Source organism: Python bivittatus, unplaced genomic scaffold (assembly GCF_059951505.1).
Source record: "Python bivittatus isolate LINGU-HERP-01145 unplaced genomic scaffold, Pbiv_v1 ctg000220_np1212, whole genome shotgun sequence".
Lineage (NCBI taxonomy): Eukaryota > Metazoa > Chordata > Lepidosauria > Squamata > Pythonidae > Python > Python bivittatus.
The window spans coordinates 12,186,633-12,201,585 of record NW_028277048.1 but is presented as its reverse complement, the minus strand read 5'-3'; the positions used below and the strand labels follow the sequence as shown (position 1 = coordinate 12,201,585).

Below are 14,953 nucleotides of genomic sequence, written 5' to 3'. Positions count from 1 at the left end.
AAAGATACCTATTCTCAAATTGTAGACTACAGGGTAAGTGTTTTAACGTATCAAAACCAGTATCGAGACAGTACAGGCTGATCCATAAGCAGGACTGTTGCAAAATTCTTTGCTTATTCCCAGGTCTAGTAAAATTGGCTAAAATGGCTGGGGAAATTTGCTTAATTCAAACAATTTCAGCAGATTACAGCTTTTAACTGTTCTTTTCATGAAATATGGATGCAAGGCTTTAGTTCCTTCTTAGTGCAGAATGCATCCAATCTTGCCTATAAAGTTCCTCAGGAAATGAAAGACGCCTCTAAGACTGACTCCAGCATTATCAAGTAACAGCTCGTATTCAAATAGCTACTTTTCAATTTGGCTGCCTAAACTTCTTGCCATTATCACCCAAAGCATACTCTTCTCATTTATATTTCGGCTAAGATATACTTATGTATTGCTATTGCAAATAAACATATTGGATTCACTATTTAACAGCCATTATCTACATCCCAATCCTGAATTCTAAGAAATAAATTCCACTAACTTATTTGAGACTGCAGGATCATTTTAATCACCTGGACATATAGTGGTGTGCCATTTGCATTTCAGAACTAGACTTGCTTCTAAAAAACAAAGTGAAAGGCAACGGCAAAATTAATAGATTTTTGCTTGGTTTTCTATACATTTGCAAAGAGCCCTATCACAGCTAAGCAGTTACAGTTACAGACAGAATTTTTCTATTTGGTTGGCAATGTCAAATATTCATAAATCTGAAGGCACACTGCAGAACTATTACAAAGTATAAAATAATCTAAATTAATTTAGGTAGGTTCAGTGCCCATGCAGCAATGTGGCGGTTACTGAGGATTTGAAGACTTGAAGGCTACATATTTGGAAGACATCCAAACTGGGGAAGGTAATCTTGGCTCCTCCTTCATGGGTCTAAAACAGTGTTGTCCAAACTTGGCCACTTTAAGATGAGTGGACTTCAACTCCCAGAATTCTGGGAGTTGAAGTCCACTCATCTTAAAGTGGCCAAGTATGGACAACACTGGTCTAGCAGGAAGCCTGTAATACTGAACCTACACTGCTGCCTCACAAATCAAGTTTTCACTCCACCTATTCCAAGTTGTATACCCTGTTGGAAAAAAAAAAATCCTGTGTTTGACAGACTATAACGATGGCATTGCGAGCAACATCTTTTTAAGTGTTAAATGGACAGTTTAACAAAATACATATTCCAACTGATTTTTTAAATGTCCAAATTTGACCTACTTAAAAAAAATCCCTGTATTTTGACATAGATTTTTCACAACTCTAATTACAAACAACATTGTTACTGTTTGACTTACATCTCTTTGGCAACAAGCAGAGCTAATTAAATCATAATGACATGTCCACTTTTATTAATTGCATTGTGTGAAGTTACAGGCTGAGGAGCCACATGTAAACATTTTTATTTTTTAGATTTTTTATCCTGCCTTTTATAAATAACTCAAGGCAGCGAACATACCTAATACTCCTTCCTCCTCCTATTTTCCACACAACAACAACCCTGTGAGGTGAGTTGGGCTGAGAGAGAGTGACTGGCCCGAAGTCACCCAGACAGCTTTCATGCCTAAGGCGGGACTAGAACTCACCGTCTCCTGGTTTCTAGCCTGGTGCCTTGACCACTAGACCAAATTGGCTCTCTGTAAGAATACTGTTCAGTCTACTAACAGAAAGGTAGCATGTCAGTGAAAAAAAGTTAAGCCTGCCTCTTCCAACATACAAGTCTTGTATATGCAACATGCAATGCATGCGTTCGTTCACAGACACACAGAGAGAGGAGGGTATGGGAGAAAATCAATATAGTACTAGAAACACCAAGTTAATAATTCTAATTAGACTAAATTTAATTAGACTAACAAAGGAAAGAAACAAAATTTATCAACACTATAAAATATGTATTTGTTAATCCAGAGAAGCACAGGTTAGTGGCAGAGCACATACTGTGCATACAGGTTTGGAAATCTACCTCCCACATTTTCTCTTTAAAAAGTTACAGGGAGCAAGGCTGAAAAAAGAAAGACGACTCCATGAGATCTTGCGGAATAACTGCCAATCAAAGTAGTCAATACTGAGATAAATGGACAAGTGATTGAATAAGCTTTAGGCAGCTTCAGATATTTTCAAGCAAAAGAGTTTAATAGGACCTATGGATTCCACAAGGGAATTTTTTTTTACTCCAATAGATGTAAGTTCAAAGCAGTGAGAGATTACTGTCTTCTGTTGCCTTCCTCTTTTGAACCATTTTGGTTCCATGTGCTACTGGAGATTGTGTGTCATGAACTGAATGAGCTCCTTATAAAAACTGTAAGGAGTTTATGTTTCATAAGCAAAGTCATCCAACACTCAATGTGTCAGTGTGAAAAAGTAACTGTCCTCTTAGACTCAGCGACTGGTTTGTAGTAACAGCAACCAAATGCTTCCTGTAATTCTTTTTCAGTCTCACGTCACTGTGTTGGAATTTTGGCCCATTCCTCCATAGCAAATTGCTCAGTAATATTTGATGGTTTTCTAGCATGAACTTCTCACTTCAGGTCCAACCGCAACATTTCCATGAGATTAATATCTGAACTTTGAGTTCGCCATTTCAGAATCTGCTTGTTCATTTTCTTATAGACTTGTTTGAATGTTTGGATTATTTTGTTGTATGACCCACTTCTACTTCAGCTGATGAATTTATATTCTCCTGGAGAATCTCTTGATACATAGAATTTGTGCTTCCTTCAATGATGCCAAATCATCCAGAGACTGATGCAGCAACACATACCCCCAAATCATGACATTAGTACCCTACACTTGACAGTTGATACAAGTTATTTCTAGAATGCCATGTTTGGTTTTCACCAGATATACAGTAATACCTCGGTTCACGAACGCTTCTGTTCACGAACAATTCGGTTCACGAACAGCACCGTTCGCAAAATTTTGCTTCCGTTCGCGAACTCCGCATCGGGTGACGAACACGACCCGCAGCCATTTTCCCTGCTGTGACACGTGGTCGTGGCTTCCTGTAGGGAGGGGGACTCTCCCTCCAAACAATAACCCCTCCCCACCTGCCTTCCTGTCCTCCATGCCAGAAGTCGCCTCAAGCAAGGTTAGCGTTCTCTCTCTTCGTACTGTACTGTACTGTACTTTGTTTCATATTTTTGTGGTTTTTTAAAAAAAAATACATATGGTTCAGAACGGATTAACCGTATTTACATTGAACCTCATGGGAAAATTTGATTCAGTTGGCGACCAAAATTGGTTGGCGACCACATTCATAGGGGTCAGAACAGATTAACCGTATTTACACTGAACCTTATGGGAAAATTTGATTCGGTTCATTACCAATTCGGTTCGCGACGAGTGTCGTGGAACGAATTAAGTTCGTGAACCGAGGTACCACTGTACGAGCACACACGTAGCCCACAAGTTCCTCTTTTGACTCATCTGTCCTTTGAACATTCCTCTAGAAATCAAGAGGGTCATCCCAGTGCTTTTTGGCAAAGAGACAAGGATCAATGTTTTTGCGAACAATAGCTTTTGCCTTGCTACTTTTCCGTGAATCCCAATTTCACCAAATGCTTTTCATATGCTGGGGTCATGAATACTGATTTCAGCCAATGTGAGAGGTTTGTAGATTCCTGGATGATGTTATATGGTTCTTTGTGACTTTCTCAAATGGTTTATGCTATGCTTTTGGGAGGGATTTTGCCAGACAGCCAGTCTTCACTACTATTTTAAATCTTCTTGATGTCAAGACTATATCCCTGACTCAGTGGCTCAGTGGTGCTTCAGAGCTTTAGAAAGGGTTGCCTAACCTTTTCATAACTGATAAGCGTCAACTTATTTACAGAGGTCTTTAGAAATCTGAGTGGGCATGATGTGCCTCTAGAAACTGTGTGGTAAGAACTTCAGTGTGATAACAGGAGCTAGAGTTTGTGAGATGTATACAGAACAGAGCTAACCCAACAGCCTTGATTTTTTTTAATAAAATACACATCTGGTCCTTGTTAACTCTTTAACTGAATTACTGAATTGGGGGGAAGGGAGCAATTACTTTTTCACAGTGTCACATCTCATATTGAATGATATTGTTTATGAAACTAATGAAATAAGCATCAAATCTTATTATGTGTTCATTCAGACTCCCTTTATGTATCAGTAGGACCTACACAAAGCTTTAACTACATTCAAAAGCAAAGATAAGCAAAAATTTAGATAATCCAAAGAGGGGCAAATACTTCTTCACAAAAATGTAAACACAGTTTGTATTCATATTTTTTCCCCCAAAGAGTTTAATTTAGCTCAAGTTCACCACTTGATTTCAGTGGAAGATACTTAACTCTCTCCCTTTTGTAGATGGATTATGTTCAAATGAAGCAGAATTACCACCCCTTCTCCCAATTCTACTTGCTATTCTTATGGATAAGTGTGGAAGAACGGATCGACAGCTGTTCACATGGTAAATGCATTTACTGTCAAATATGCTAACAGAACATTAGCAGCAAGTTTGTCCCGCAGATTATGCTAGAAGCCATTACTTGTATAGCCAGATCAACCTCCACCCATAACAATATGAAATAGATACTCTACACTTTTCTTCCCCCACAACAGTTGTGTTTATCCTGCTGCTGCCCACTATTCCTTGCAACACAGAAGCTACAATATGTTTTTCCAATCTTCTGATAATTACATGGGCATCTCTCTACCAAAATATGATCTATTCTTATATATTATACATTCAGTATTTGGGGTGTGTGGAAGAGCAGGCTGCTTAGCAAAATTGCAGGCACCTGTGTTGTCTTCTTCCCCTCCTACTTGAGCCTTCTCCCCAGTGTCAGCACAGCAGAGTGGCCAATAAAGCTGCAACCTTGAAACAGAGGTGGGAGAAGACGGGAGGAGAATAGAGGAGACACGTGTTTTGGAAGCTGCAAACAGAGTAAAGCAGCCATATAAAAGAAGGTATTTTTCCTTCACAGAGACTGGATGGTCCAAAGGAAAAAGAAGAGGCACAGAAAAGCGAAGCAAAGCACAGTGTGGGAAGGTGTAAGTGCTTTACATGCTAGCCTTTAACAGAGAACAAAAAATAGAAGAAATTCCAGAGAGAGGAATTAAAGACAGAACAGGCTCTGTAAGAGGAAAACATTGCTATTGTAATAGTAATAGTAAAATTGTAATTGTATAGCAGCAATAGTAATAGAAATAGAATGCTGTATAGGATAAGATAGAGACAGTAGGAAATACATATAGATTTGTATGTTTCACTTTTGTATCTTTTTTTTTTTTTAAATAAAACATCTCCCCAACCCTTATAGGGAGACATAAAAAACTAGCTGTCCAGAATCCAGTGCTTTTGTGGATCTTTGGAGTCTGGGTCAATCTTTAAATCTTTAAAAAAAGAACCCATGACAAGGGGAGGGGAGGAGAAGGAAAATAAGTGCCTTTCTAAGTGAGAGAAATATTACAAGAGATAATGGGGAGGGGAAGGGATTTGCTCAATTGGAAAACAGCTCTGGATATTTAATTCTGTCAGATTCTGAGCATTCATAAACAGTTCAATTAGGATATGTTTTGTTTGTATTTTTAAAAAACAAGATTCTCAATTGTACTTCTGTACATTAATCCGGTGAAATACACTAGAGGCTTAATGAAGAGACATGGCCTATTTTAGGTAAGGCCTGGTGCCACTGAACTGTGTCACCATCTCATTCAGGAGGAGCTGGCCCTGATGTACAATTCTGAATGACATGAAAAGAAGAATCAGGAAATATACAAGAGAGATGGGAAGATTTGCATTTACCATTAGAGGACTATCAGGAAGGAGTACTCTGAAGAAAAGTAATTTCCTTCCCTTCTTTGGTTAGCCAGAAGCTTCAATTGCAAAATGGGAAAATTACCACCAACTAACAAAAATATTGAATAAGATATTCCTTGCAAGGCATGTTTTCCACTATCATAATGTTGTCCAACACCACCAAAGATGTCATGCCAGACCAGACTTGGAAGCAAATACCCCAGAAACTCCATAAAATAAGGGGAAAAAAAATGGTTGCACAGGTTTGGGTGAGATCACTGGGTGACACTCTCCCGCCTCCTTGGGGCCCTCAGCCACCAAATATCATGGGGAAAAGTGTCTTCCAGCACCTGCTTCTACACTAAAATAGATTTAATATTTTAAAACCAACTTAATCACATATATGTTGAAACTGAGAAGATTAAGGTGAATGCATAGAATGTGATTTCACCTCAGTAGATAATCTGGCCTGTGGTATCTGATTATCCCACACTAGTTTTCAGTTTTATTCTCCTACACTCCACCAATGAAATAAATAAGGAAAATGTGCTAAAAAAAAAGGGTTTTGACTTTAAAATGAAAATTTTATTTTCAGTATAAAATATACATTTTTACAAAGAAAATACAAACAAACCCACAAGTGGCTTTACAAAATGAAATGCTAAATGTGAGAATTAGAATAACTGAAAGATACTGAATGTGGCAACTGATTGTTCAGTCACTGAGATCTGTAAGTTTTTCCCAAATGGTTGAGCAGTATAGGGGTCCATACTAAATTCATTAATTTCATGACCAACTTTCATTTTATTAAGTCAAAACGTTGTCTGAATTTAACGATGTTTTTCTCTCCAGGGCTCTACTGACTCTAGACAGGGCTCACCAGTTTTGATCAGCAGCAAACATTCTCTTTCTCCCTTTAAAGCCTTATGTATTGCTGGGGAGGGGAGGGGGGAATGTTGCAGAAAGTCTGACCTAGCTCTTTCCACTTTCAGGTGATACTGCAGTTTTCTGCAATTCTCTGTCTAACAGCATTGGAGACAGTAACAGTTGGAAATGGAAGGCACCCAAACATTGTTTAATAAAGATTTCAAAGTAATCATGTTTCAGAAAATAATGATAAACTAAAATCATATAAAATAGACAACAGTTCCTAAAAAGCCTCCATCAGGCCACAGGTAAGGGAACTGCAGGACTGAGCATTTTACATGCATGCAGAGACTTCACTGAAAGTCAGGATTCTGCCGAATTCTGGCTTATCAAGAGCAAGTCAATAAAGAAGCAAATAAAAACCAGGTAAAGTCCACCCATACCTATTTAGCACTCCATATGAACCAAGATCCCTGGTATGGGAACTCCTAACAAGCCAGAATAAGAACAAACCCTCTAGATTTATTAAGAAATGAATAGCACAATTTAGACACAATATTAAAGAAACCTTGTTTATCTAGCTCAAAGGTGGGGATTTAATTATTTGTTTGCTCTGGGGACTTTTTAAAGATTTTGGTCTCTGAGAACTGCAGGGAGGGTTTGGCTAATAACATGATATCTCCAGAGTAACCCAGTCCAGAAATTTTTAGCCCTCTTTCTAATATGGGGGCTGGCTTTTACACAAGGTACAGTGGTACCTCTAGTTACGAACTTAATCCGTTCCGTGACTCTGGTCGCAACTCGAGTTGGTTGCAACTCGAGGTAAATTTTCCCATAAGGTTCAATGTAAATACATACGGTTAAACAGTTCTGAAACATATGCATTTTATTTTTAAACCACAAAAACATGAAGAAAAGTACAGTACAGCACAGTATGAAGAGGGAGAATGGGGTGGGGAAGCAGTTATTGTTTGGAGGGAGAGTCCCCTTCCAAAGGGACATCGGGGAGATCTCCTTCAGGGGTTTCCTCTCTTCTTTGCCTCTTAGCTGCAGGCTCAGTTCTGGGGAAAAACCTGTCTAAATTCAGTTGTTTTTTCCTGCGCTGCATAACCCTCCGGAAATGAGAGAACACGTTGTCGTTCATCATGTTCAACACTCTGGTTGTCACAGTTCTGTTGGGGTGGTGCTTCTCAAGGAAATCCTGGCACTCATTCCATTTCACCATGATGGATTGTATCACTTCACTGCTCACCTCCTCCCCGTCCTCCTCTTCCTCAGTAGAATGCTCCTCGCCAAGCACTTTCTGTTGCTCACTCTGGAGCTCAGCAAGTTCTTCCGTGGTCAGCTCCTCCTTATGGTCCTCAACAAGCTCCTCTTGTCTGCATCATCGACAACCAGACTCATGCTCTTGCCCATGGACACAATCTCCTCCACTACCTCTGCATCAGACCCTTCAAAGTCACGTTCAGTGACACATTCTGGCCACAGTTTCCTCCAGGCTGAGTTTAAGGTGACATCTTGCCAGGCTTTGTCAATGAGGCTGATGCAGTGGAGGACATTGAAATGTTTCTTCCAAAACTCTTTCAGAGTCAAGGATGTTTCCTCAGTGACACTGAAACACCTGGTGAAGAGCGCCTTTGTGTAGAGCTTCTTAAAGTTGCAGATCACTTGCTGGTCCATGGGCTGCAGAAGAGGTGTCCTGTTGAGGGGGAGGAACTTGACCTTTATGAAGTCGTACTCGGCGTCCATATCATCCACCAAGGCTGGAGGGTGTGCCGGGGCATTGTCCATCAGAAGAAGGCACCTTTCAGGCAGCTGGTTGTCAGAAAGGTATTTTTTAATGCTGGGTGCGAACACCTCATGCAGCCATTCCATGAACAACTGCCTTGTGACCCACGCTCTCGCATTGGCCCTCCACATGACAGGCAGTCTGGCCTTGTTCACATTGTGTTCCCTGAACGCACGAGGGGTCTGGGAATGGTACACCAGTAGCGGCTTAATCTTCAGGTCACCGCTTGCGTTCGCACACAGCAAAAGGGTCAATCTGTCCTTCATGGGCTTGTGCCCTGGCAGTGCCTTTTCCTCCTGCGTGATGTAGGTTCTGTTTGGCATCTTCTTCCAGAAGAGCCCTGTCTCGTCGCAGTTGAACACTTGCTGAGCAACGTATCCTTCTGCCTTCATGAAGTCCTCCAATTCTTTCTTGTAGGCTTCCGCAGGAGCTTTGTCAGAAGTGGAAGCCTCACCATGTCTTGCCACACTGTGGATGCCACTTCTCTTGCGGAATTTCTCAAACCAGCCTCTGCTGGCTTTAAATTCCTCACTTGCTGCGCTGGTAGAGGAGTTTGTCCGCAGTAAATCACTGTGCAGTTTCCTGCCTTTTTCACAGATGATAGCTTCACTCACGCTATCACCTGCCAGCTGTTTCTCATTCAGCCACACTAACAACAGCTTTTCCACCTCTTCCAGCACTTGTGTCCTCTTCCTCGTAAAGATCGTTACTCCTTTTGCCACATCAGCTCCTCTGATGGCATCTTTATTCTCCAAAATAGTCGAGATGGTCCACTTCGCCATCTTGTACTCCAAGGCCAGATCAGTCCCACGAATACCACGATCGTGCTTTTCTATAATGTCCTTCTTCAGTTCGATCGTCACTTTTTTCTTCAAAGCCTTATTCTTGCCAAGCCTGCTCTGCATTTTCTTTGGAGCCATGCTGACAAGCACACCAAAAATCTTCCAAACACCACAAAACACACAAGCCTCACCAAACGTCTCCTTGCTACCGCGATCTCACCCACAGGAAGCCGCAACCGCGTGGCAGCAGGGCAAATGGCCACGGATCCAGTTCGTAGCTCGAGGCAGAGTTCGCACGTCGAGGTAAAGTTTTGGGGCCAGAGCTGGTCGTATCTCAAAAAATTCGTAAGGAGGGGCGTTCGTAACTCGAGGTACCACTGTATACCAATTTTAAACTTAAATCTTTAAAAACATAAAAAATGCACTACCCAAAATTTCCATTTCTTCCATAGATCTGCAGCTATGCAATCCTATGGGTTTTGAGAACTGAAAGACAGGACTGGATGCCCAGTGCCAGAGTTACCCACCTCTGGCAAAATAAAGCACGTAGGAGCAACTGAGCAGTATGCAGCTGCATTTGCTCATTCCCGGAGCGACATGCCAATTGGACCAATATGATCTTCTGCTTATTAAAAGAAATGTATGCCGGAAAAAAAAAAGTCTTCCCTCAATATTTTTCTCCCTCAATATGTGTATTTGTGTATGTGTTGTGTGTGTTATGCATAAACATGTGACATACCTGTTTGGAGAGCTAAAATGGTTTCTGTAATATTCTCCATTAGCAGTACGAAATGCTACTGTTTGGGAGAACGTTTCATCACCTCATCTTTTATATGGATGTAATAGGTTTTAATAACCTAGATTTCTTTAGAAAGATAACTAGTAATATAATCAGTGCAAAACAGTTCATGCTTCGGACCAAAGCTTCTGGTAAACTCCTACTAGATGTATTTATTTTGCATAATCTAACTTATTATACTTTATATAGGACACAATACTGTGTGGCAGTTGTGATTCTGGGCAAAGAGTGACGGATGAAGTGATAGAGTTATGTAGGCCAGATGGATAACAGGTAGCTTTGGTAAGTAGCCAAGAAAATGGAAGCCTTTCATAGATCCTCCCCATTTCCAAATGTATTTCACAATTATAAGGTCTAGACGTATTAACATAATTAACATAATAATAAGGTCTAGACGTATTAACATAAGACACCCTGGAATCAGCCCTCAGCTACATACCAGAATCAGTATGGTCTTTGGCATATGCAATTTGTAGAACTTTGAATGCCTCCCACAGAAACATAAAACTCAAAACAAGAGGGGTAAAGAATGAGCAGGAGGTCCCTTCTATTTATAAATCTATTAGGCTCCACAAAAATATGAAAGAAAATAATTGCATGGAATGCTAGGTGGTCTGATGCAGAAAGGAGGATTACAGCAGGTTAAGCTCTCACTTTCCTTTGCTTTTACTTGCCATTAATTAGCTCCAGGGCCTCCTCCTTGCTTCGCGTGATTTTGTCCTCCCTCCATGATGAGGGTCGCCTAGACTGATTGTGTTTCACCAAGAGATGTGAGCATCGCACTTTTGTCGGTTCCCCTTGACCATTCTTGCTATTGCCAGTGGGACGCTCCCATTGGCTGGCATTTGTGATGTGGTTGAAATAATAAACACGCCCTGCAAAATAAAACAGAATGATGTTAGTTCTAAGGCAAAGCAGATCATTAAGAGCTTCATTCTTTCCTAAAACAAATTCCCCATGATCCTCCTTTCCCATCACGATACTTCAGTTTCAACTTCTCTTTCGAGCATTTAACCCACTCCCACATGCTCTCTTCCATGTTAGCAGGTTGATGTATTTCCTCTCAAACTTGTTCCACCAAGTAGTCCAAGGAAAATACCTCCCAAGCTAGTACCAGGGTAATATATAGGTACAGACCCACTATTATGTTATTTTGTGATTTCACTGCAGGTGCAAGCTGAGCATGTATGAAAGAATAACATATCCCAGGTAAGTTTCAACAAACTGTTTTTGGTAATGTCAAGAATGAAACTTTAGAAAAAAAAACAATAAAGAAAAAGAAAAAAGTAAAAAAATACCTAGAGTGAAAGTAGAAATGTCTGATGTGAAAAAGTATTAGACACTAGATTAATCTCCCAACAGAATGAATGGGAAATGGATATAAGGAAAGAACATGTAGAAGCTACTTGAAACAGAATGCAAAGACTTACATTACAGAGTGTCACGGATGTATATGTAGTTACACTAATGGCAAATATGAAAATATAAATTTCCAATGCTATAAATATAAATTTCCAAGAAAAACAATAATGAAAAGGAAGTCATACATGCTGTGAAAATGTTAAAAATGATAAGGCTGAAGGTGTTGACTGGAGAAATTTTAAAATACAAATGTGAATTACTTATAGAGTGCCTGTAGCAAGCAAAAGGAAGCAGAGGTAGATGCAAAAACAACAGGGGATTAGTTTATTAAATGTGTTTGGGAAGGTGCTCAGCTGAATTCTGATTGGAAGTGTATGAAATGTGATACTGACCAAAATTTGTGAAGTGCAATCAACTTTATGTTAGACAGGGGGCATGTAGACCATATGTGTTCCTTTTCACCATGTCATGAGAAATGAATGTGAGAAATAAAGTTTCTTTTATGTTTGTTGACTTAAAGAAAGTGTTTGATAAAGTGAATAAGCTTAAATGATTAACTGTTTTATGTGAATATGCAATTAAAAGTTGGTTGCTGAAGACAGTAAGAGATATATATGGTGGAAATAAAACATGCACAAAAATAAATGGAATGTTTAACAAATAGTTTAACACTAAACATGTATAATGTTCCTTTGGCTGTTTAATGTGTTTAGAATAAATCTTGAAGGAATTCTTGTGGTGGTGTTAGCACAGATATGTTGATTGGGAACATGAATATACATGTACTTTTGTATATAGATGATAAGTTGCTGGCTAAGGACTGATGCTTTACAGTAAATGTTAGACAGATTGTATGACATAATGAGAAGTACAAATATGAAAAATAATGTAACAAAAGCCAAGGTAGTTGTGTTTGACAGGGAAAATGGAGTGAACAGTGGCAAGTTATATATACATGAAGGGCAAAATCAAATAAATGAATTTGTGTAGCTTGTTTGAATGTTTACTAAAGATGGGAAAATGGATGAAGGTATGTTTTAAAATATAAACATGCTGGTACAAAGGTACTGAGTACTGTGTGCTCTACTGTGAAGAATGAATGATGAAAGAAGCACAAACAGCTGCATATAAGAATGTGCTTCTGCACACTTTTTACAAGGAAATGAGAATTGAGTATGAAAAACATAAAAGTAAGTTGAATGCAGAGGGAATGGAGTATTGAAGAAACATGCGCAGTAAAACAAGAAGAGATGGGATCAACGGAAAGTATGGACTGAACACAAAAGTATGAGCAAAAAGAAGTACATTGAGCTGCTCTGGTCATATTGAGAGAATTAAATGAGAATCAAAAACAAATATATGAAGGAAGAGTGAATCAGTCAAGAGAAAAGGGAAGTCCAAAAAGTTGTGGATGGATGGAGTATATGAGATTTTGAAAGAGAGGTGAGAAGTTTGAAGAACAAAATGTAATGAATAGAGCATGTAAGTGGCATGGTGGAAGCAAGGATGCTTTGCAAGGAGAGAATGGTATGAGAAAGTATAGTGAGTGGTACTGGTGTAAGCTAGTTGTAGCTAAGTTTCTTTTTTTCTTTTTTTTTTTTACTGCATGCCCTTAATGTCTTTGGCTTACTATTTTTTTACTCCTTTTTTCACTCTGCATAATATTGCTTATCATAAAAAAAGAATAGTGTTATGGTTATGTTTCATTGGAAGTGTTATTGTTATACTGCCTGGCAAGATCATTACCCCACAGACATGATTTGTAAACAACAACAATCACATTTCTATCACTAAGATTTGGCAAGCTTACCTGCTAAAAGAGATGTAATGGTTATAAAAATAAACTCACAATACAATATGTGTATCACACACATAATATGCAATTTCACATAGTACATTCTGGCTACTGAAGATTGATCAGATTATAGGTAATGTTAAACTTTGCAACTGTACCTCCTGAGTCACTAATGAGATAAGAAGAAAACTCTGTTTTTCTCTGCAAGACATACACTTTAAAGAAACTGCACCAAACTATCAGGCTGGATAAGCCTTAATAACCTAATATATTTTTCTCATTTTTTAATCACTGTAGTTAAAATGTAAGAAAATGCTAAAATTGTTTTTCGGGTTAAATGATCTGAAAAACAGCCTGGTTAGAATGAAAATCTAAAAATAAACATATTTAAAATCTCTTCAACTTCAATCTACACCCTCTGTCAAACATAGGTGAGCCTAGGTGAGCCTTTTCTATACAAAAAGAAAAATCCACAGAGAAACTATTGACTTCCATTAATTATGATCTTATACTATTTTCTATTTCATGTAAAAATGTTTAACCCACTTTTCAACTATTCTGCTCATAAAGTACAGAAAAGCTAATAATAATGGAATAGCTAACTCTCCCATAACAGCATTAAAATATTCTCAAATTTCATATAGGAAAAAAAAAGTTTTAAAAGAAGCTGTATCCTGAAACTCAGACAAACATTCACAAATCAGGGGGCAACATTTAGAGTTACTTGTAGAAACTGACGGAAAAAGATGGAAAAATATTATCCTTCCAGTACCCTAAGTATAGCTTGTATAAAGCGTAAAAAAATTAAAAGGCTCTGAACCCAAATTTAACTACCCAAACTTTCAGATGAATACTATCATCAAAATAATACAAATTCTGTAAATCAAACTACAGGATCAAGGAGGTAAATCAAGAAGCATGATCTTCCATGAGTAGACTTTTGGAAATCAATGGAACTATGATCAGCATTAACTTGCCCCCTGGTCCCAGTGATTCTAGTTTAAAAATGACCAAGTGTGAATCCAACTTACTGACTTTCCATCTAATGTAAGCTTACTATTGTACTAATAGCTATCAACCTTTTTCTGAAAAAGTCCTTGACACCTATTTTCACAAAGGGTGATTCTATGGAGAGTTCTTCCATATAAGCAGATCCAGTTCATATATGTTTTGTTACCAATCAGTATTTCCTGACAAAATGAATATATGAGTAAAAAATGAAAAACTTGATTTTAAATTAGTCTGTTTCCCCACCCACATGACTATAATCCAATTTATTTTTTTATTTAAAATATGTATTGACCATCTTACATACATAACCCTGTGTACCTAACAACTACCCACAAAATAATAAAACCTCTAATCACAAAACAAAGTTAAAATAACCATAATACAATAGCTGAGGCACCATAAGAGACTCACAACACAACTACATTTGGCTCAGCTAACATCACAGCCAAGCACCTGGGGGAAGAATCAGGCCAGAAAGGTCGGGCACCCCTAATCTTAGGAGGGAGGCTATTCTTAGAACACACATAAACATAAAAGGTATTCAAGGGTTACTCATCACAATTAATTATTCTTATAGCTTCTTGCTTATCTTAGCAAGTCCATGAGATGCCAGACTTTCCAAGTGACAAAGGCTCAAAACTTGAAAATACTATATGGTCTAGAACAAAATCATGGCAGTGTAGGTATTTATTCTGCATACGCAGATCTTCTCTAGCCCAGTTTCAGAAACATACAGATT

At 38.6% G+C, this 14,953-nt stretch overlaps 1 protein-coding gene across 2 annotated transcripts in view; it reads right to left on the bottom strand.

The window, feature by feature from the left end:
* The window catches only part of PIN1 (peptidylprolyl cis/trans isomerase, NIMA-interacting 1), a 44,550-nt gene that overhangs the window by 19,206 nt on the left and 10,391 nt on the right, over positions 1-14,953 (bottom strand). For both annotated transcript variants that reach the window (XM_007421407.4, XM_025171819.2), the window contains exon 2: positions 10,721-10,921. In XM_007421407.4, coding sequence (XP_007421469.1) covers positions 10,721-10,921 — 201 coding nt within the window. The remainder of the gene's footprint in view (positions 1-10,720; positions 10,922-14,953) is intronic.